Here is a 23595-nt window from a genome sequence, read left to right on the forward strand (position 1 = left end):
TTGGCAGGTTTAAAAAGCACCACAGTATAGTTTCAAAAAGGTTTATGGTGAAAGTGCAGCTGTGAGCACTGCTGAACAGACAACTGGATCGAGGAAGTCCAGCCAAGGATTTTGGAAGGCTACCGCCCGCAGGATGTTTTTAGTGCAGATGAGACTGTAATGTTTTGGAGATTGCTTCCAGACAATACTGTGGCTTTCAAGGGAGAGGCCTGTCATGGGGGGGAGACATCCAAAGAGCGCTTAACCGTGATGTGTGCAAACATGGACGGTAATTAGAATATTTTAGAAACCCTGGTGTTTCTAAGGGTATCAAGTACCAGTTGAACTGCCGAGCTTTGATTTAATCGGGAACTCTTCGTGGCTCAGAGAGTTCGACAGGAAAATGCACAGAGAAAGCAGGAATGGTCTTGTGTGTGGACAATTGCCCTAGTCACACTGAGGTTTTTCTGCCACCCAGCACGATGTCGAAGCTGCAACCCTGTGACCAGGACTACGTGTGCAATTTGACATGCCACTGCAGAAGAATGATTATGAAGCAGCTTGTGAGATTTGTAGATGCTGGCAGAAAGGCATCAGAGTTTATAATTTCATTGTTGGAGGCTATGACAACACTGATTTGCCTGGCGCTGTGTTACCCAGCAGACAATAGCCAACTCTTTCCATAAAGCTGGATATTTTTTTTTTTTTGGTGATGCCAAAGAACTTGAAACAGATCACTGAGGATGAGTGGTGCAAGCGTACAGCACTGACAGATAGAAATGTTATTGAGTCACACTTTGCAAGTGATTTTTAGTGTGGGTACTGATGTAGTGGTGGCAGAAGAGGAAATCCTCTCTAGTGTACAGCATCAGGAAACTTCAGATGACGGTGTTGATGGCTGCGGTGAGCCTCCAGAAACTGCAAGTTTCAGTGCTGTTCATTCTGCACTGACAACTTTTAAAAACATTGTTTATGCAACATGAACGTTATTCAGAGAACACTGAGTGTCACCTTTGATGGGAAGACTTGAAAAACTTGTTAAACTGCATATCACAGAGTCAAGTGCAAATGTCTATCCTGGACTTTTACTCTAAAATATAAGATGATTTGTCTGCATTAGTGAAATGTGAGAATGCCCTTACTGTACTGTTTATGTATTTGGCAGACACCTTCATCCAAGGTGACTTAGTGTTACAGGGCATTACAAGGTTACAGTGCAAGAACAGTATTTAAATACAATAAGTTTCTACAGTAAGTGCAAGTTTCTATTACTAAACATAATAAAAGATGTAAAAACAACTTACGCCTAGGAGGTGCTAGTCTACATGTTGCTAGAAAAATGTAGAAACGGATACTTTTTTTGTTGTAAGAGACGTACAAGTTACAAGCTTCAGGCAAATTTGTTGCAGCAATTTTCTCAAAGGACTGTTGATTTTGTAGAAGCAACATTACATCATAGAATAAATCAGCCAATAAAAGTGATGTAAAAAAAAAAAAAAAAAGCGTCCATTGTTTTGTAGTTAATTCAGTGGGGTAAAGTAAGGCCTACAACACTTATTTACTCCTGGGATATTTTTTTACGTTGTGTTGCTGTAACATCTTGCTGTAAAACACAGGCGCACGCGCAGCCACGCCCCCTGCTCCTGCTGCTATGCGATCTCTGTCTGCATTCTGAGCAATATAATGGCTTTTATTACTTTTTGAAAACTAACGAATATTTCAGCTATGAGCGAATATGTGAACATGAACATTGGACAGCACTTTAAGGTGAACAAAGAATTATTATTATTATTATATTACTATAGGAATATGCTATTTTGGTAACCGCTGGTAGAAATGAAAGCTACAAATGAGTTGTATTTCTGATCAAACATTTTTTTTTAGAGGTCCAGTGAAATTCAACTTTTAAACATACTCCTCCTGTATCTTTTATTAAAATGAACTCTACGTTTAATTCATAATGATTTGGTGTCATGCAGTGTTAACCTTTGTCATCTAGTATGCCCTGGAAATTTACATTTCTTGTTTGAACATCATAGCCATGTTTCTGACAGAAGTGATCTTCTTTTCTCTCTCCTCTTTCTCTTCTAGGACTACCAAGGTTCAGAAACCATAGAAAACACGCTGTCCCCTCCGAGCTCAACAGACGCGGTCCCCTTGAAAACGTGTGTCGCAGGCAGGCCAGTCAATGGAGTTGTCAATAGGTACTTTCATTTGTTCTGCTGTGCTGTTGTGTGTAAAGGCTATTGTTCACTTCTATAGGAAAAAAAAAATGTATATCATTTCCAAAGCTACAACAAACTGCTGTGTCAAAATCATAATTTGCTGTGTTGTGTATCATGCATTTTGAGCTTTTTGTGTACATGATTGTTCCACATGCAGGTAAGTGGTTATCCAGGAGTGTGTTTAATCTTCTCCCTATCTGGACTGTGTTCACCTGTCTCTACAATGACTCCACATGGGAGGGGAGCTGGTCTAGATTAACTTCGGCCACCCCTAACAGTGATAACTAACACATCAGCTGCAAAACATCAAATTAGTGAGATGGTTTGATGTCATCCCCACTCACTCCTGTTGAGCAGCCTGCATGTCTAACACCAAGTAAGGGGCAACTCTCGCTTTTCAGTGACATCAATGGAAAGACCGTGGCCAAACCATTGGTCATCAAACAAGGCTGAACAACAAGTGTGTTAAGAATAAATACCAAAAATAAGGTCATTCAGAGGGCAGCGCTTGATGCAGTGAAACCAGTATGGCAAAAAAAAAAAAAATGTATCACATTAGCTTTAATAATGTTCAGGTTTTTCCAGCTATCTTCTAATAAGCATACATTCATTGCATGGAAAGAGAAACCATTACCATCTTTTAAAAACTTGTTCTGATCAAATTCATTCATATTGTGCTGTATACTGGTAAAATAATTTATTTATTTATTTTTATGTATTTATTTTGTAAGTGCATTTTAAATTTCTCTTGTCAGTCTCCACCCTGGCCTGCCTGATCCTGGTTCTCCTGACAGCTCTGACACGGAGGAGTTACTGAACAAGAAGCAGCGTTTAAACCTGCCCCCCACGCCTCCGGACAGCACTGGTGCCGCGGCCCGCACCCGCCCCATACTGACCTGCAGGAAACGAAGACTGGTCCGCCCCAGCAGCGTCTTGACTCTCAACAGAAAGGTGAGCGAGAAGGGATTACTGCTGAGAGGGCTTGCTTTTATTCCAGGAACACTTACTCATTTTTACTCCTTTTTCATATCTTCAGCTTCTTTTAATATCCATTTACCTTTATAGGTTCATAAAAGCTCAGTGAGTCGAGGCAGCTGTGACATCAACCCTTCGTGTGCCATGTGTGGTAACCGGGCGCCCCCCTCCACAGAGTTTCAGTACGAGGCCCCACTTCTAGAAAGGCTCTCCCTGTTTGACCCCTGTATTCACCCCATCCTCTCGTTCCCCGATGGTAAGGATCCTTCCAGGTTCGGTGATGATGTGGAGGAGTTTTGGAGTGCTCTACTGTTTTCTCAGTAATGGTACCAAGTTGCCTTCCTTAGCTAAACACACCAGTGATAATCACACATGCACCTTTCACCCATTTGAGAATCATGAAGGAATGCACTGTTCGTTACTGAGGGAATGTGTGGATAGGCCATCTGCCTAACAGTTTGACATACATGAACTGTTTTGGTGTTTTTATATATTACTACATTTTGAATGCAGTGTGATACAGGGCTTAATTGTCTCTAATGTATATATTATGTAAGCTTACATGTTTGTCATTTTAATTAAAATAAGTCAAAAGACGACACTGCAATGTTTCTTTCTTATCTCAGATCAGTTTGTTACAAGACAGAAGTGTAGTTGTATTCTGTGCCTTAAGTGGCGTATCTGGTGAAAGGGTTCCATCTAGTGGTTGACCAGAAGAAAAAAAATAATTAAGAATTCAGTGATTTCTCCAGGAAGTATTTCTACATTCTCACTACAGAACATGAATAACGTGCAATAATATCTTGTTTGTTTTGACATGCTTAGATGTTTCCATGAACCTACACTTCCAGAGGACTTTGAAATCACACTGGCAAAATAAACCGCTGGAGAAAATCAAACCCCTGAAAAAGCTCTCCCTCAAACACAAACTATCCATGACCAGCAGACTGGCAGACCCCCCTTCCAAAGACAAACACAGACTTTCAAGCTCTCTTCTTGCAGCAGTCCGTAAGTTAATTATTTTTTTTTTCAGTGAGAAATTTGTTAGATGCCACTGATCATTGACGATAACTTAAAACAATCTGTCATTGTTTGAACTTTAGGATCAAGGTCAAGTACTTTTTTAGGCCCATATGTATGTCACACTTAAGTATTCAAGTGTGATGAAACTTGCTGTGGACATTGTCTGGGAGGGAACAAAGTGACCTGACTGTTTTGTCTTTATGTACATATGTATGTCCCACCTCCCAGTTTTACATATATCCAGTTCATTTATTTTAATCAGTAACCTGTATCTTTGAAAAGGTAAAAATAACGTGCCAGCTTTTTGGACCAGAATACATCACAAGTGTATCTTTGTTTCTCTGCTATAGGACTCTCGCACCACAAAATACGCCCTGAAAAGATCCACAGGCAGCACCTCGACAATGTACTGACTGTTTCACAACTGGAGAGGACACCAGTGTGCAAACCAGAGCGACCACAGACACTGACTCCTGCCTCCTACGATAAAAGCCACACTAAGAAAAGGCAAAGGGAACACTCCATCGAGAGGACAGAAGGTGAGGACCTAGCCCATTTACAACGCAAAACCCCAATCGCTAGGGCTGTCACTTCCTTGGGGCTAGTTGCATTGCTTCTTTGTTTCACAAATCTATTTATAGAAGCCCATGCTCCTACCTGCTTCTGTTCGCAGCTGCTACAGTTGTTCCACATCTCTTTCTTTTAGTGTCGTGACAAATGGAACAACTAGGCTGGTGATTCAGGCCAGCCGCCTCATGGGTTACAAATAGTCACTGTTTAGCAGTGCCAGGACACCACCATGGTATCTTGTTGCTGTTGCAATTGGTCCTTGGTGACAGTGAAGTCCCTCTCTCGTGCTTTTGAATACTTTATTTCTCTACCTCATCTGATGCTTTTAATAAAAACTTAAGGGCTTTTTTGTTAACGTTATGGTTCTCTTACCAGTGTTTGCTTTCTGTGGCATGCAGATCGATTAGACCTGTATTGCCTTATCTCTTTAGACCAAGCACTACTGATGGACATGAAAGCTTTATTAAACTCTACGTGTAGAGTTATTTATAATTCTCCATTTGTTTGGGGGTAAAATGTACTGTAAATATACTCTATGGGAAGAATCTTTAGGTAGTATCTCCACAAATCTAAGAGAAGACTGCTGAGTGATTTTTAGCTTGGACTCGAGCATTGTTATTTACTGTAGAAAACGCTGTGTAAGTCGAGGCAGTTTTGCAGGGCCCTTAAAAGGGGGAGCGACTAACACACCGATGCGACGCATGTGCTGGTATGTGTAATATTAAATTACTGTACCAGTGCCACAATCTCCGGCATTCACATCATGTTGCTCGGTAGAAACACAAAACCACTGTTGTAATTCCAAGTTACTCTCAATACTTAGTCATTTTGAATGTTAAGTCCAAGCTTTCAGACTCTTGGCTTTGACCTCCTTTCGACCCAGACGCGTGCGTTAAAGTAGCAGTTAAAGTTATCTATCTTGGGATTATGAAAACGTCACAGCTCTACTGCTTCACTGTTAACGCAGTAGCTGTCACTCTATGAATTTCCTTATTCCAACCCTCCCAAGCCATTGATTTTACCAACATTCAGAACCCGCCCCTGGGATCCAAACAGCTATTGATTAGAAAGCTTCGGTTGGTTGTAACTGCAGTGCTATAATAATGCAGGTGACTTTGAGATTGAACAAAGTAGGACAGTCAGAGAAAAAATAATTCAAGTGCTACATAATATATAACCGGTTTGAAATTGCGCGGCGTTGAATTTGTTGAAATGCATGGCAGTGCGATGCAGTGGTACACTTGTAAAGTATGTGATAAAACAAAATGAATGTATTTCTATGGCTGGAAATTTAATGCAATTGTACTGCACCGTATGCGACACTCAGATGTGTTGTTCACTGGTTATTAGGTGGTGCACTCTTGGTTAATTTTGCTTTTTTTTTTTATTGATGCAAGCAGCACTGTTTTTAATACTTTTTTCTTTTAAATTTGAGTTTATCCAACGAATTTCTAAAAGCCAACGTAGCTGGAACTGTTGATTAGTATGATAAGTATGATTTTAGAAAGAAACGTTCAGTAAAGCAAAGAAGATATGTTTTTGATCAGGTTAATACAATTTTTTTAATTTTTAGAAATTCTGGAAAACTAAAAATGAAACACTAAAATTAATGGAAAAAAAATGTTGCAAACAAGGTATTTTCGAAATGATTTATTTCTTAGCAGACACCCTTATCCAGGGCGACTTACAGCTGTTACAAAATATTGCATTACAATATCGCAAAATAAAAGCAGTAAGAGTGGTTACCTTTTAAGAGTAAAATCAAGTACAGGATACAGAACGTCTAGTTCTAATCAAGAGCAATTAAGTGCAAGTACAAGATGATGCAAGTACTGATACAAGATTGCCCTGGTGAACTCCAAACCTGTGTGTTTCTTTATGTATCGGTGCTGAGCATGTAGGAAAGCAAAATACTTTGTAGGGGGGGGGGGGGGGGGGGTGTATTTGACTAAAACTGAAGTCTCTAAAAGGGGAGAGCGACCTATACAACGATTTTTACAGTAATTATATTTGAATTGTGGTGTTGACCATTTTCTTTTCTGCACTGATCAAAGTAATAATGACCAAAGGTTTCATGTAAAAGTTTTCCCTTCAGAACTTTTTACTTTTGAAGCAGTTAACCCTATGCTTGTCGTGTTAATGTGTAAACTGGCAAACAGTTCCAAAGGTCATTGGAGTGGTACTCTGAGTAGTGGTTTTTTTTTTTTTTTTTTTTAATAACTAACAGATCAAGAATAAAATGGCACTCACTAACTTTTTTTTTTTTTTTTTTTTTTTTTTAAGTGGGTTAGTTTATCCTCGAGTCCTTTGTACAAGGTGTTTATGAACAACAGACTTCATGCTTCTTGCAGAAGTTTACTATTTTAGTTAAAATGTATTTATTTTTTGGTCTTTTTTTTTTTTTTCACCCAGCAGCCCCAAGATACCTCATGGACACGGGAAGTCCATGGTCTTCATTGGTGGGGTTGCACACGCCCACCCACAGCCCTCTGATGAGACAGCTCTCCACATCCTCGGAGAGCTCCACACCTATAGCTACCAACAGCACGCCGGTGAGAGCATTTACCTCCCTTTTGACAGTGTGTAACACAAACAGCAGGGCACGAAATAACCGATGCACCGGCGGCAATTGCAGCTGTGCCCAAGCCACTTGCTGCAATGCCTCTCAAATAAAAAAATATGGCAAAAGTTGCTTGTAAGCCCGCCCGTCATTGCTGCCAGTGTCCGTCAGCACCAGCACATCTAATCTACAACCCATTCACAACCTTGCTCCGCGTCATCTGGCCCGTTCTGTCACAATTCAGTTGGATTCTGTCTAATCTTGTCCTGTGAGCAAATGACTCATTATCAGTGTATTGCTGCTGCCATTCTTTTTACTGTGCACCTCCCAGCACTAAGTGATGAGAAAGACGTGCTGTATCATTGGTTAATAGAGTGCAAACAGAGGGAGGGACGCTGTTAGACTGAGCTCAATATGACCGTGCCTCCAGCAATTTTCAATCGCACTTGCTCACTGACAGGGTCACTGTGTGATTTGTTCCGTCTGTGAGCACCATGCTAACTCAGACTTTTAAGAAGGAAGAAGAGCTGTGTAAAGTGGAGACAGTGTGTTCTAGGTGACTGGTTCACCACCTGAAGGACGCCTATTTCAACATCCCAGTAAAACCAGCGTGAGAGTGTGGGAGAGCCGAGGCGTGTAGGGTGTGTGTGGCAGCCCCCGTGGGAGGGTCACCACTTCAATATTTTGGAACTGCAGGTAGTGTACCTGTCCTTGCAGGAATTTTCGGCGCAGGTTCGGAGGAGACATGCTCGTCCGTACGGACAACATGTGTGTGGTGTCCTGCTTAAACGGTCGCCCAGTCTCCACCGTGTGGCCCACAAGCTTCTGCTGTAGGCACAAGTGAACCTCTCACTTCGGGCAGTTCAACTGCTGGGAGCTACCAACTGGGCTACAAAACTCCTGTTGAGAGGGGGTCCCCAGTGGCGCGGAATGGAGACTCCACCCCAGAGTCGTGAGTCTTATTTGGGAGAGCATAGGTAGACCTCTTTGCATCTCAGGAGTTGACACATTGTCCCCTGTGGTTCTCCATACTAGGAGAAGGGGGACCTCTAGGGATAGATGCACTGGCACACTCTATGCATTTGCACCACTTTGCTTGGCTTGGAGGAGGTCAGTCAGGACTGGGACAGGGTGCACTTAACAGCCTTATACTGGCCCAGGAGAGTTTGGTTCTCCCCTCTAATACACCTGAGCAGTCAGCCATGGGAGCTGCCAATGCACCACGACCTGCTCAGTCAGGCGCAGGGTACCCTGTGGCACCCCATCCCATTGAGCCTGCAGCTCTGGGTCTGGCCCCTGAACGGCTGCCTTTGAGCCGTCTGGGGTTATCAAACAGGGTGATCGACACCCTGCAAAACGCCAGGGCAGCCCCTACTCATTCCCAGTATAGTTACAAATGGGGCATGTTTGAGAAGTGGCGTTTGGCTCGTGCTTACGAACCCACGACATGCCCTATGGCAGTTATACTGCAATTTTTTCCGGACCTTTTCTGATGAAGGGAAATCCCCCTCTACTCTACAAGTCTATTTGGCAGGCATTTCGGTGTGCCATGTAAAAATAGATTCAGTCTCCCCAGGATCTCATTTCCTGGCAGAGCAATTTTTGAAAGGCACCCGGCTGCTTAGGCCACCGGTGAGGGACTTAGTTCTTCGTTGGAGGTTAAGTGTAGTACTTTAATGTACTGACAAAACCTCCATTTGAGCCCATGCATTCAGTGGGTCTGAAATATCTGTCTATCAAAGCAGCATTCTTGCTTGCAGTCGCCTCCGCTAAGTGGGTGAGTGAAATGCAGGCATTTTCTGTATCGAAAGTCCTGTCAAAGCTGCCAGTGGAACTGGAGGCTTTCCACCCCCTCCGCTCCAGTCTGACAGAGCACGCCAGGACCATATTGATTCAGGCACAAGGCGGCTTTGGCTTATCCCTTGTAGTTTGAGGTATGCTCCATGTCCTTGCGACAGCTTGGGTATACTCGCCCATTTGTAATGGTTAATATTCGCTACTTGAAAGGTAACGTTAGGCCATTATCATAACCCTGGTTCCCTGAGGTAGGAGTATTAACTTTGGGGTCGCGGTGTCCTTGGTCGCATTTCTTGAAGGAAAATGCCGATCCTGTCAGGCCGAATACTGAGTTTTCAGGTTCAGGTGTCTTAAAGGGGAACGCCCATTTTGTAATGGTTAATAGTCTTATTTCAGGGAACCAGGGTTATGATTATAACCTGACCTTTTGCTCAAAACCACAGAAAAAATTGAGTTGGAAAGAGAACATCATTTTTTAACCTGTATCGAGTGTCCAGCAGTGCACCATAACAAAACTAAATCCTTTGCAACTGTAAATTTCAAGAACTGTGGAACTATATAAAGTCTCTCAAATGTAACAGTCTCACATTATGTACAACCAGCTGTTCATTGTGATGCAGAGCACTCTCCATTGCCTAACGAAGCTTCTGTTTCTTTTTTCAAAGCTGCATCATTTGTTCAGGTTGTACAGTTACTATAGCAGTTAAAGTACAGTTGCGCAGACCGAACTACTCACTTGACCACTGTCGTTATTCCACAGCCATGGGTAAATCTTCAGCCATGATGCCTGAAGATCTATCTCTTTATTTATTTATTTATTATATATAATTACTTCTTCACTGACGTAACATATTTGTGCTGTTGTATCACTAAGGCTGTATTTTTTCATGGTGAGCATGGATTTCACGATTTCCATTAGAACCAGTGCCGTATAATAATAATAATAATAATAATAATAATAATAATAATATCATGTAATTCTCTGTGAAAATCGTTCGTTTCACCAGCGGACATGTTTATATGAAATCCAGTTGAACTTGCTAACCTTAAATTATGAAACACGTGGCAGAGAAGGTTTTTAAAAAGCTTTAATTACAGGACACTATGTTAAGCTCTTAACAGGCTGACTGAGTTTAGTGAAAATACCCTGTATATTTATTTTTTGCCAAATTGACCCTTCTGTGTTTTTTCATTATGAAAGTTTGTTTTTAAATTAGATGTTTTTATAGCATTTTATTTTTACAATGGAAAAGTGACCAATAGTTTATTTTCATAACAATTAGTGTGTGAATCACTCAGAAAACATTGATTTGTGTTTGTTTGAATTACAATTTCATCAACATAATAGGCTCTCTGCATTTATTTTCTGCAGAAAGCAGCTGGTATGTAAATATTACATTCTTTTACAGCATGTTCCAATTTTCCAGTAAACCTGTTTTTTTTTAGATTTTATTTAATGAATACTCAAATACCTAGTGAAATATCTGAAATTGCCATTTAACAAGTAGCCTTTCTCATGATCTGTTTCAACGCCTTGATTTCCATCAGTGTTTTCTTGACAAGATTTTCTGTTCATTTCACAGCAGCCAGTGCGGCGGCGAAGAGGAGAAAGTTCATTTGATATTAACAATATTGTTATTCCAATGTCTGTTGCTGCCACAACTCGAGTTGAGAAACTCCAGTACAAGGAAATCCTCACACCAAGGTAAAATCTCTCTCTCTCTCTCTCTCTCTCTCTCTCTCTCTCTCTATAATATAGATTATACACACACATCTCTATATATCAAATGTCTGCTGTCTTCCCTATTTCCTATGGCCATCGATATGGATAGATGTTGCAATTTTAGTGCTAGACATTTCAGAAAAAGTGTCTCGTTGTAATTGTGTTAAATTAAGATGTACTGTATGAATGCATGCGTTTCCAATAACTTGCTTCCTGATTTAGTTTGCTATACTTAAGAAATACATAATTTTGTAAGTAAACAGATACACCCTTAAATTATCATTTTATTTATTGCTTAATAGTTTGAGATTGTATCCTTTTGATTTTGATTTTTTTTTGTAGTTGGCGGGAAGTGGACATTTGTGCACAACCAATAGCAGAAGAGGATGACAGTGTGGAGGTAAATGTGGAGTATCTATCTATCTATGTCTATCTATCTGTCTATCTATCAATCAATCAATCATTACAGTCCTTAAATACATTTTATAGATCCATTATTAATGTGTGCATGCATATCAGAGTTAAGAACCATTCGATGAATGCGTTTGGTACTGTTGTGTGATGTTTGTTTCAGAACAAACGTTTATACTAATGGGTCTGCCTTTTATAACTCTCCTTTTCAGATTGAAGACCTGTCGGATGCTGAATTCGCTGTCCAGCATTTAAAATGCGAAGACCTGGAGCGCTCCCGGTGGACTTGGACTGCGACAGCTGCAGCACAGCGACGAGGGAGCAGGTACGTTCATCCTGAGGGCCTTCGAAACCTCCTGTAATCGGACCCTGGGCTCTAGGAAGCGTCAGGTGACTAGCATCGTATCTAGAGAGATCGGAATGGAAAACCCATCTCTTGCTGTTACTCCTTGCAATTAATTGTTCATGTACTACCCAAGGCCTGTTAATTATTTAAAAAATACTGTTAGCAGCGTTGGTGAGGTATGAGTGTTTAGCTGTCAAGCAAGGATCTCTTCATACCTGTGGGAGGGAAAACACTGGGAGAGCATTTGGAGGGCCCGGCAACAGCAGATTTAAATGAGTACCAAGAGGAGCCTATGGGGAGTGTTCACGAAGTGTTGGATGTTGGATCTCTTCCAATGGAATTGCAGAAAGCAATACCTAACCATCACAAACTAATAGCCACCAGATTATTTACATATTTATTTCAATGAAAAAACACATTTTGACATTGTAAATATAATCTTGTTAATTTCTAGGTCTTACAAATCTTCAGACGGAAGGACAACTCCACTGCTGGGTGGTACAACCCCGTCCACACCACAGCCTGCCTCGCCCGACGCAGCGCATTTCTATTCCCTGCAAGACTTTGGCTCCATGCCTTCCCCGCACAGTCCTGCCAGCCCAGACGTGATCTCAAACCCATATACTCCTGGTTCTCGGGACTCTCATCGTCTGCAGTCCAGCGAAGACACACGCTGCTCCACGCCCGACTTAAGCTTTGAAGAAGTGGTAAGGACAATTCCAAGCAAATTATTCTGAACGGAAAGGTTTCCCCAAGTCAGATTTAAAGCAGTGGGTCAGCTCGGCTATTCAATCAATGTGCAGCTTTGTTAGGCGCCTGCATATGAAAGTCTTTTGAAATGTAATTCTGCCTGTCTTGGCAGTCAGGTAATTCTGTTATACAATTTGGGCATTGTTTTTACAGGTGGGGGATATATAGTGAGTCTGGCTTGTAAAATATCTTGCTTTTTGTTCTTGATGGTTTGTCCACTTGTCAGAACTCATTCCTTGATCCTGCTTTTTCCTTTCTCCAGACTGTCCAACCCTGGGAGAGGCGCACTTTTCCACTGTCGTCCGACCCAGTGAACGAACCCGAGGACCATTGTGAGCTACAGGACTGGCCGATGCGAGGCATTCGCCGGATCTCTGACAGCAGATCCTTCAGCAAGGAGTCTGAGAACGAGCTAGCATGGCCCGTATCGGAGGAGAGCAAGCAGAGGCATCAAACCGCACTGAAACAGTCTCACAGATGAACAAACAGAAGGACTCTTTTGGCTTTAAAGATTCTGTTGTTTGATATTCAAACATCAGTCAAATTTCACAGTTTTTAGTGAACATACAGAATTTAGAAACTGTTTTTAAACTTGTTTTCGTCACAAAAAAAAACCCCATTGCAAACTAGGTCACAAATTTAGGATGAACACATGGGATGGGACGTCTGGCATACTTTTCTATTATATATTAGGTGTACATGTATAGGGCACTGAATCAGACTTGAAGGGGTTTGGACAATGTTCTGGAAAAGGGTGTTTTGTATCAATAGTTGATGTCTGTGTCCCCATGTAAGTTTAAAGTGGAGTGACATAAAACAACTTTTTTCTTTTTTCCCTTAAAGTGCATTTTTGCTATGTTTCCTTTTTAAGAGAGCTTCAACAAATAATGGACATTCTTCTCTGCTCTGTGTAGAACCGATTTGAGATTACTGAGCACTTAGATTAGGGACCGCAGTCTTTATGACTAGTTGTGGACCTCACTGAATCTAAAATTTAAGTTGAGTGTAAAATAGGTATGCCTGGTGTGCCTCCACTCTGTTTTGGATGTTAAAGCATCAGCTGTATCTTACTGCTCAATATTATGCAATGTTTACTTAAGTATAGCTGTTTGTACTTCAGCATTTTGTTTTTCAATAAACAAAATACATATTTCTGTTGACCCACGGTGTGTTCTGCAAAGGTATTTTGTAGATGTTGATGTTTCAGTTTCTCTTTACAGTATGTTTGGAGAGTATTGAGCATTTGCCAACAAAAAAAAATTATATATATTGTTTGTCTGCTGGTCTTGAAATTGACAGAATTGTAACTCCTAGTGTTGTGCTAGATTTCGTATGTGGTTTTCACTTGAACCATTAAAGAGGCTGGTTCTGCAAAACAAAACGGGTTTCGTGATTTAGGTTTGTAGGTGTGCTGAATCAGTTACAACATCAATAAATACTTTTTTACTTTTCTTAAACATCCAGCCACCATGTTCATATGGCTACAACTCATTTAACACATTTAGCAGCACCACTGTGTTGCAATGCAAAGTTAAATATTGATGTAGACTTGAATGAACAAAAGTTGTTCTCTTTAAAAGGAAGCACACACGTTAATGGTCCTTTAAAAATAAATAAATAAATAAAATACACCCAGAGCTCAGGCAACAATTCTAAGGGAAAATTATTTCTTTGTTTTTTCACATTTTCAAAATCAGTTATGTATTACATTTAGTACTGTTTATTGCGATTCTCTTGAACATAACTATATTTCTTGAACTAGCCGTTCTGTGACGTTACAAATAAACCTTGCAGGTTTTCAGCTGATTTATCAGATCATTAAAAGTAAATGCCGCTATTCCACATTTGAATTGCACATTTCTATGCAATCAAGTTTATGCCGTATTTCGTTATTTCTTTAATGTCTGTGTGTGTGTATACGTACACATCAAATTGTAATTCGCATTCAGTCTTCTATCACGTATTTTGTTTTTGTAGTTTAAGACAGGTTTCAATGTAACAGTAAGATTGCAAAATTGTTTTGTAAATAAAACAATTCCTTGTTTATCACTGCCTGAGTTGGGGGGGGGGGGTGGATTTGTTTTCATCTTGGGTTAAAGAAATCACTCCACTGTAAACAGAAAAAAAAAATCTATATATATATTGTTGGATTGGATTTTGAGATGTTTTCACTTTATTTCACAAAATGCCACAAATTGTGACTGTTCTGTCTACAGAATCAGCACTAAAGTCACATCTTTACCTGGATTTCCACACCATTTCAGGTTGAAAAACGTGTTGCTCCCAATGGGGTTTCATTGTGCAGAGACAGCAATGTGACCTTTTGTGTGTATAACTGTCTCTCATGCTAATAGATCATTTAAACATGTATTTAAAGTAAATAAATAATAAAGTAAGAAAATAGAAGCTTAATTAAAGAGGGGTTATTGAAAACTTCCAGCAGTTTATTCGTTACCATCAAAAACTTGCCAATTAGTTTTCTACAGATACTTCATAGATCATTTTTCTGTTGTGTTTTTTGTGTGTGTAGTTTGCACCCCATTTTACACAAACTAGAGAGACCAGTAGCGGGGACCCTAGAGTAGTCGACCGCCACTTTGTTTATTGTTTCGTTAACAAGCTAGGGACTTGTACTTAACCATAAAACAATCATGTTACCTGTTCTGGGCAGACAGGTTTTTTGGTTTATAGTTCATTCAATGATGGCTGATAAACAGAGAGGTTTTTACAGCACAGCCTGCTTTTTTTATTTTGTTTCTTGTTTTGTTTAATTAAACCATTTTAAAATGTTTTGTTATGCACCATGAACAGCAGGTGTATTGTTTTTGGGGTTGCATGTTTAAATAAATAAATAAAAACAACCCTGTGTTGAAATACAGATGGTGGAACCTGTACTTGACAGCTCACAATTCAATCTGATCTCTATTCAATTTTCAAATTGGTTTGGAATTTATCATCCGTACAAACGGGACAAGTTCCAAATCTCATTGAAATCGGTGGTGAATGCAAACGTGGCATTGGAGAGCTGTTCTAATGCATGGTGACAGTTAAACCTCTTTTAAAACGGGGGCCATCCACATTAACATTTTTGTTGTGCTATAGTTGTATCTGCCTTTTATTATACAGATTATATAAAGGGACTGTTAAGAAGACGGTTTCTTATAAAGGGTGTTTGTAAAGGAGGTTGAACTATACTATGACGACACTTTCTGTGGAATATCTGCATACTTTAATTACAGCTTATGTTGAGTGAAAGTTGTAAAAATGTTTGAAGTTTTGAATAACCCCATTGTGCTTTGTATAAATAGGGTTATATTTTGTAAATATTTTGTTTGTTTCTTAACTGTGTACTTGAAGCTCAGGCTTTAGCCGTCCTGGTTGTATAGAAGAAAAAATAAGTTTTCTTTACGCAGAGAAGCAACTATTTGTTAAATTTATCAACGACTTTAATGGGAAGCGCAGTATGTGCTTATAACACAAAAAAAAACAATTAAACGAAAGTTTAAGGTGTTGTATTTGTCTTCAGTTTGTTATTCCCCTCTAATCTGTTTGAACAAAAAACCTTTTTCATTGTTTCCATTGCTTTTTAAAATCTGTTTTTGTCTGTTATTTCCAGTATATTACTGCTTATAGTGAGTTCAGGAAAACATCGAATCAGTGACGCAGTCTGATGAAGTTGGTTGTGCCATCAGACCCTTTACAAAAGATTCTTCACCCTTTTACATGAGATTCTTTTTAATATTTGGTACAATCACCGTCTAACGAATAACAATGTGATCATTGCACCCATACGACTGTGCTGTAACCATTACCTAATGGGTGTGTACCTCCTGAAGACCCTGAAACTTGACTATTCTATAAGAGAGCTGATCAGCAGAGCCTGTGATGCAGTCATGCCCGCCCCTGAGGGTAAGAAGCACTGTGCGCGCAGATCTCTGTGCCATTTTTCCTTTGAAGAACTGACCTGACACGACAGATGTGGAGGGCTGGCTTAGGTGACGTCCGACCAGAAAGAAGCACACAAACAAAAAGGTATTGTTGGAAAAATTGCGCTGATATTTATTCAAAGTAAAGGTCTCCACAAAATATAAATAAAAAACAAACACAACCTTTGTGGACAAACGGGTAGCATGCCTCTCTCTCCCCAGCAAAGGATTTCTCCTTGCTTTTACTTTGGCTAGAGCCCATTAATCATTAATTAACAATTACCTAATTAAGGCTTTAACCCCCTCCCTGCTGATCCAAAAAAACGTCTGGATTTTCTTTGAGATCCAGTCGTCCTGGGGTCACCCAGCTACAGCTCCTGCTGTTTCCTGGTGTTTGGACGCCCTATATAGGCCCTCACTACAACAGCTGGATGAGCTGCATCTGGTTTAATAAGAACCTGATCCGTCTGTCATAACTGAACTGGCAGGCTGTAGGTAGAAACCTGGCTGTGCGGGTAGCCTCCGGCAGGGAGCTTTGGCTTTCCCAGGAGGCCTTCAGCCCCAGTAGCCTCGAAGACCAGCACAGCCGGCTGCATCTGCTGCCAGAGGTGCTATTCAGAACTGTTCAAAAAATAACGCTGAGATCTGTGCGTGCAGTCGTTTATACTCCCTGGGGCGGGCATGACTGCGTCACAGCCTTGCTGAGCAGACTTGAATATATTGGCCACTAAAGTTATTCACTTTTAGAAATACTTTTATCAGAAATGTTTACTAGTTCCTACATCGTATGATACTTTGCAAATGGTATAGTTTAGTAGCTAAAGGTTTTATTATCGCTTTAACTTTAAAACCTGAACATCTGAAGGTACAACATGGATGGAGCCCTTTCTCTCGTGTGTGCACAGGTGCTGGACAGATTGCCGCTGAGAGGAAACATTTCCTGCTCCGTAGTGTGGGAAACCTAGCATTGCACAACGTGTGTGGGGAGTGAAAATAAAGAAACGTGTAGTCGACAAACATTGTGCCAAAGTGTCATCCTTCATGTCGGAAAGTACTTTCAAGGGGTGCTCTAAGCTGATAAAATGTACTGCAGTAGATCATTAAACCCTAATAAAGGCACACCCATCCCTTTTGGAGAATGTGATAAACTGATAAACTTCAGTCTGACTGATGTTCTCAGACATCTTAAACCACAAGGGAAATAAAAAAGAACTGATGGGGTAATTTCATTATGGTCGAAACAAGCTCTTCCTGTGTGTTTGTAATTGATCTATAAGTGTGTGTTTAATAAGCAGAAGGCTTTATATAAATTATTCCTTTCATCTTAATGTTTTTTTATATCTATTAACACCAGTGCTTTCTAAATAATCAACATTAAGGACACCTATGTGAATGTTTTATACTGAAATTAACCCTTTATTATTAAAGCAGCAATACACTGCCAGCATGTTGTTTCCCAGGGCTTCTCAAACTCGGTCCTGGGACCCTCCGCCCCCTGTGGCTGCAGGTTTTCATTCCAACTGCGCTCTCAATTACTGAACTAGACCCTTCATTGAACTGATCATTAGCTGAATTGGACATTTTTACTTGTTTTCAGCTCTTGAATAGGGACTAGGAAATACAATTCTCCTTTAAATCTATTTCAGGTGATTTACATTTAAAGCCTTCCTGTATTACTGCTGCTGTGTAATTACAAGAAGAAACTGGGAACACAGGGCAAGCTGAAATAGCAAGACTGTTTTGAGATGACAGGTTTCTTTATTTGTACACGCCACACTTGACAATTGGATTTATTTGCAAAGCAGTGCCATATGGTGGTCAGATTGTGTAGTGCTGGCTGCTTTGAATAGAATCCAAATTCGACTCAATACCACCTAGTGGTCAAATATAACTAAATATGAATTTTCTTCACATCCCTAGATCTAAGGGAAATGCTTTAGTTTTCAGAGCCAGCCCGGGTCGCAGCTCAATTTGTAAAGTCAACATGAAAGTTTGTGTTTGTATTTGGAGATGTAATATGGGTGTGGACTGGTAACCCGTGAAGAAATGCACCAGCTTGTCTCAGACTTGTGGAATAAAGGGAAGCACTACTCCACTAAACCATTTTAAAAGAGGTGCCGCAGACAATGCAGTAAGCATCTTTTTGAAGTAGGGCACTTTAAGTTTGGAGACTTTGCTGTGAATACTTTTCACACCCACCCCCCCCCCCACCCCCCCCCCCCCTCCCCAATGAAGGATACATTTACACCCCCCCCCCCCCCCCCCCCATTCTGTTTGCATAAATCCTGCTCTTCACCCAAATGTAAACTTCACTGTGTTTTCACACAGATGTCAACAAAGTTTAATCATTATTAATTCATTTAGCAGATGTTTTTAATCAAAGTGACGTACAGAGACTGCGGTCTTTAACCACTGGACTACCAAGCCTGTTGATGAAGGGCTGGCCTATCAAGGTTGTTTGTTCTTTAGTTTCAAACTAAATCATCCAAGTGTGTGAGTGTGACAGTGTTACTAGAAAACAGTGGTCAATATTGGAATGTTCTTTTTGCTATATAATTTAATTTCACTAACCCACGTAAACTCTATTTAATTTATTGATCCACTGATTGATTGATGCAGGATTCCTTTAGTGGGATGGACATTAAATGCCCTGGAGCATTAGACCCAGATCAACCTTATAAGAATGTTTGTTCTTTTAACATGCAGAAGCTTTAATGAGACTAACTCTCGTGGATGAATGGGGTTTATTTTAGTTTGAATTCTTAATATTAATATTCAAATCACACACACTTTTGGACTAATTCTTTCATCAGTGTTTAAAACAAAATGTTTGTCGATTTCTTTGAGCATGAAGTTTGAAGCTACTGATAAAATGTTAATGAGCAGGCAAATTTTTCAGTTAATTCTTAATCTTAAACACATATGAAGAAGCAAACAGATACATTACAAATGCAATAATAAAATGCACAATGAAAAATAAAATACATTAAAAGGCAGTTTTGTTTAATACTGATTTTATTTCCAAATTCACGTTTACAGCAATGGTTATCAGTGTAACCCAGATATTATTATTAAACCACACAATAACGATATGGACACTCACAGTTGCCAAGCTAGCACTGCAACTCAGCAAACCCCCCCCCCCCCCCCAAAAAAAAAAAAAAAAAAAAAAAAAAAAAAACCAACACAAGCGATGATAAGGTTGAAACTGCCTGCCTCACACTCCCCCACAGGTCAACTGAAAATAACTTACAATCCAGAAATGCCTCATGACATGAACTCTTTCCACACCAACTGTATTAAAATTGCTTTTTTTTTTAGATTCAATAAACATTGAAAAGCTAAAATGTAGGCAAGCATAATATTGAAACTTATCAAGATTTATTAGAAATCAAGGTCTTTACTGCTACTTTCATATATTAAAATACAAACAATTAAGATGCATGATCATTTTAAATGTGGCATTATATTGTAAAAACAACTTCTTTGACATATTGTTCACAATATGCTGAGCAAAACCTTCTGATGGGAAGGCGGAAGCCCTGCTGGTCAAAATAGGGCTATGCTTGACATGGATGGGGTTAAATCTGTCCCTGCCAACAACGACACGTGTGGCCATTCCCCAATTAGGTAATTTCAGGCAAATTTGGGAATGGCCACCTTTAAAAAAGGGGATAAATCACTTGTCTGTGGAGAAGGGAGTCTGGGTGAAATTGAACTGATCTGAACTCACTTCATCGCCCAATATGTACTCAGTATTGTTTTGGCCCTTGTACCTTTTTTCGTTTCACTTGTGTAAATAAACATGCTCTTAACGTCAGATTCTTGACTCTGTTTCTTTCCTGATGGTAACAGCTTGAGCCGTGACGCTATCCTGCCATGTGTAAAGCATTTTAATAGATTAAGTTCACAGGTTTTGTAACATTTTAATTGTTGGTACATAGCTGGGTATCAATACTTGAAAGCATAATGATGTGGAAAGGTATTACATGAAAAAAAAAAACTAGAGGGGTCAGTACTGCTTGTGTGCAGGCAACTTCTAAACATACAAAACCAGGAGGCTGATCATGCGTGCAAAACTGTTTCATGTGTATTTTAGGTATGGAAAGTTAAAGAAATCCCCAAGCTGTTTTTTTTGGTTCAAAACTGAACTCAAGCCTCAATATGTCAGTATGTTTAATGATTCTGGGTCTGACTGGTTTAATTTACCTGCAGTGCCCATTATATGCCATCGTAGTAGGAAGCCATTGTGCTTTGCTGATAAAGCACAGCAGCAGATCCAATCTGTCCAGGTAAACCGTGGGCTCAGTTCTGTGACTTGAAGTAACCACTTACTTCAATCTTTCAAAGGGAGACTTCCAGAGAACCAAGTAATTCATTTAACACCCAGAGCTGGCAATAACCCCAGCCCACGATCGCAAAGAACTTTTACTGACTGACACCTGACTATCTTTCATACACAATTTGATAAATGGCTGTTAATCAATTAGAGTGTATCATGCTGGGTTTACTGTATTAAAGTATTAATACAAAGCTACTGTGTTTCTTCCAAGCTGCTCAGTCAAAGAAAGGCTCCCTGCTTAGAACATTGCTACCAAAGAAAAGCATTTACAGACCATAGCAAAATGAACTGCCAGCATGACAATACAAGCAAGGGGTTTTAATCACTTACATCTCACATCCACTGAATACTACTAGAAAGATGAGCGCAACACAAGCTTTTTAAGTAGTTAGGTTTTTTTTTTTTTTTTCTTTATAAATATGTACTTCTTTGATATGCAGTGCTTCACAGAACTCTTACAATTCATGAAAGCAGTTTCAATGGGTAGTGTGAAATGCATCAGCGCTATTCTCCTTATATCAATTTCATTGTTCAATTGCAGCTTACATGCAGAAAAGTAACGGTGTGGTATTTATTACAGTTAATACAAGATTATGAACAACTGATACACCATGGGACTCATGAGCACATTTTTTAAATCTCACAAAGTATTCACAAAAAAAAAAAAACCCATTAAACTTTTTTTCTGTTTTAAATAAGAGCTGCTACTATCCCTTAGTTCTTTACAAATCCCCTGTACCACTGAACAGTTTTTAAACTTCAAACTGATCTAATTACAGTCCAGCAAATGTATAATCAGAATAATAAAAAAAAAATCACCTGCCTAATTCAAATAAATACAACGTTTGCTCCCTGGTGTCTTACACAGAATCTCCCCCTACAGATGACGGACAAGGGTAGAGGATTTGTGTACAATTCATCAAGCTATCTAAATCCATGTTAGCCCCTGATAGGATGAGAACGGGCTCAAATGAACATTAAGTTCACTGACATTAATAGAGAAACGCACAAATGAAATTACAACATGTGATTGACATGTGACCAAGTCCCTATTGTTTCCTATGGTGAAAGAGCATCCTATAATCATTTTGTTTACTTGTCTTTTCCGAATATACTTGGGGAGTATTTTTTAAAATCAATCTTAAACCGAAATGAGATGGATTTTTTCAATTACTAAAAAGTTCCATCCACTCTCAATTGTTCCATATTAAAAAAAACAAAAAAAAAAACAACATGCCATAACACTGTAGGTCAACATTCCCACACAAATGCAGACAGAGTTTTACTTCCCAAATGCAAAGCAGAAGCAACTCTGGTCAGTTCAGGGCAATGAAACTATTACACTTAAATGAAGAAATCACTATATCTGTCACTCCTTACCTACAGTGGTATTCATTTTGTATCGTTCTGTTGTGGTACCAGTTTACCTTGAACTAGGAAAGTAAAGCAGTTTTACCAGTACAGTGTACAGATCAGTTAAGAACAAAGGCGTTAATGGGGGTGGAGTATATCGTCTTTGCAATACATGTAAACAGCACTGGTCTTTACAACACCCTGGAATTTACTGATCACATACAAACTAATTCAATGACACAAGTCTTGTGTGTGCTGAAATAAAATATTTTAAATAACATTGAATATACACATCCTATTTTGTACGTATTATAAAAGCAAGGCGTAATTTGGCCAGCTCTGATGCAATATGTTAGAGACACACATTTCAAACCCTTGAGGGGTTGCATTAAGAATGCAACCTAAGCATGCCTACGATTTTCCCTAAAACGTCTAATGGGAGATAGCTCTGTACTCTACACGCTGTGCAAGTGCTACGAAACTGTTATTAATAGCTGCATAACAAACTTCCTTTTAAATCTGACTGTAAGAAATGGACTATGCCTTTGCTTTGTGTTTGCATGTACTGCATTGTCAGAGTCTATACTTTCTAAAGCACTGCCTACTTTATTATGCTGAGTATCAACTTGTGCAGTCCCCATTTGGCAGCCTAAAATAGGTTTCTAAAGAAGCATGACAGCTGGCTGTTATTGTACAGTTTCTAAAAATATGAACACCCGGATTTTAATATTTACATGTAAAATGGATTTAAACAGTGTGGATGAGTTCTGATATTCATGTTGGGATGTTTCGTTTATTTTTTTGAGCTGTGAGGGCACTTATGATCCAGAGTAAGACACTTTAGTATGGAATAACTTATTTTAAAGCCAACTGTGATTTTAACATCAGAAATGGACTCGCTCCAAAGTTCTCATTGTCCTGTTTTAGCTTGAATGATGACCCTGCACCTTAAACTGGAAAATGTATTTAAATAACAGTGTTTTCTGTTTCACCAAAGTTAGGTTTTATTTTGTAGTCGCTTTGAATTTAAGATCTCTTTCTCTAGTGGTAAAACAGTAAACGACCAGACAAGCTGCAACAGTTTATGTGTTTAGCACTTCATCTCCCTTGGAATAAATGAATGAACTGTGAAGTTAGCAATTCCCCAAAAAGCCCTTCATGTTGGTCCAACTGCTGATGTGTCATCCTCAAAGCTAAACAACGACAGGTTCAGTGTCGCTCAAGAACTGAACTGAGTAAAAATGAAAGTGACATCACATGAACAGTGGACTTGCTGTTATTAATATTATACTGTACATGGGGGTCTTAAGAGAATATTCATGAGTTCCCAACAGTCTCTGGTCTAAAAACAATGAAAACAGTTTCCTAGCAAAGCCTTTGGAATAAAACAGTCCCTAGTAATTAATATAGTTTACACTTTTTTATTTTATGGGGGTAAACTCTGTCCTAATGGGAATTATAGTTTACTAAATAGCAAAATATTCTTGTTCAATGTGTTAGTACCACTAAAGAGATGTTATTATACGTGGCTGTTTTCTGAAATGCACGTGTTAAATGTCCTTTTCTATAATGCTAAGACCCTCCATGAAATATGCAGGAAGCCATTTCCTCTGGG

The 23595-nt window shown here is 39.5% G+C and overlaps 1 protein-coding gene across 1 annotated transcript; it reads left to right on the forward strand.

The window, feature by feature from the left end:
- The first annotated feature begins 861 nt into the window (after positions 1–861).
- Positions 862–15869, forward strand: LOC121307571 (KAT8 regulatory NSL complex subunit 1-like). The gene is made up of 12 exons (XM_041239770.1): positions 862–882; positions 2071–2183; positions 2960–3155; positions 3270–3435; positions 4005–4187; positions 4553–4741; positions 7185–7324; positions 10713–10834; positions 11195–11252; positions 11476–11588; positions 12064–12316; positions 12622–15869. The coding sequence occupies exons 1-12, from the start codon at positions 862–864 to the stop codon at positions 12838–12840; spliced, it is 1773 nt and encodes a 590-aa protein (XP_041095704.1). The 3' UTR covers positions 12841–15869.
- Positions 15870–23595: the final 7726 nt, after the last annotated feature.

This window comes from Polyodon spathula, chromosome 57, assembly GCF_017654505.1.
Source record: "Polyodon spathula isolate WHYD16114869_AA chromosome 57, ASM1765450v1, whole genome shotgun sequence".
Classification (NCBI taxonomy): domain Eukaryota; kingdom Metazoa; phylum Chordata; class Actinopteri; order Acipenseriformes; family Polyodontidae; genus Polyodon; species Polyodon spathula.

What these genes read in the sequence shown, in the direction of transcription:
- LOC121307571 (XM_041239770.1), top strand. Translation starts at nt 862, where the DNA reads ATGACGGTGTTGATGGCTGCG. An exon ending in GTCAATGGAGTTGTCAATAG is followed by an intron (nt 2,184 to 2,959) that starts GTACTTTCATTT and finishes TTCTCTTGTCAG; the next exon opens with TCTCCACCCTGGCCTGCCTG. An exon ending in CTCCATCGAGAGGACAGAAG is followed by an intron (nt 4,742 to 7,184) that starts GTGAGGACCTAG and finishes TTTTTCACCCAG; the next exon opens with CAGCCCCAAGATACCTCATG.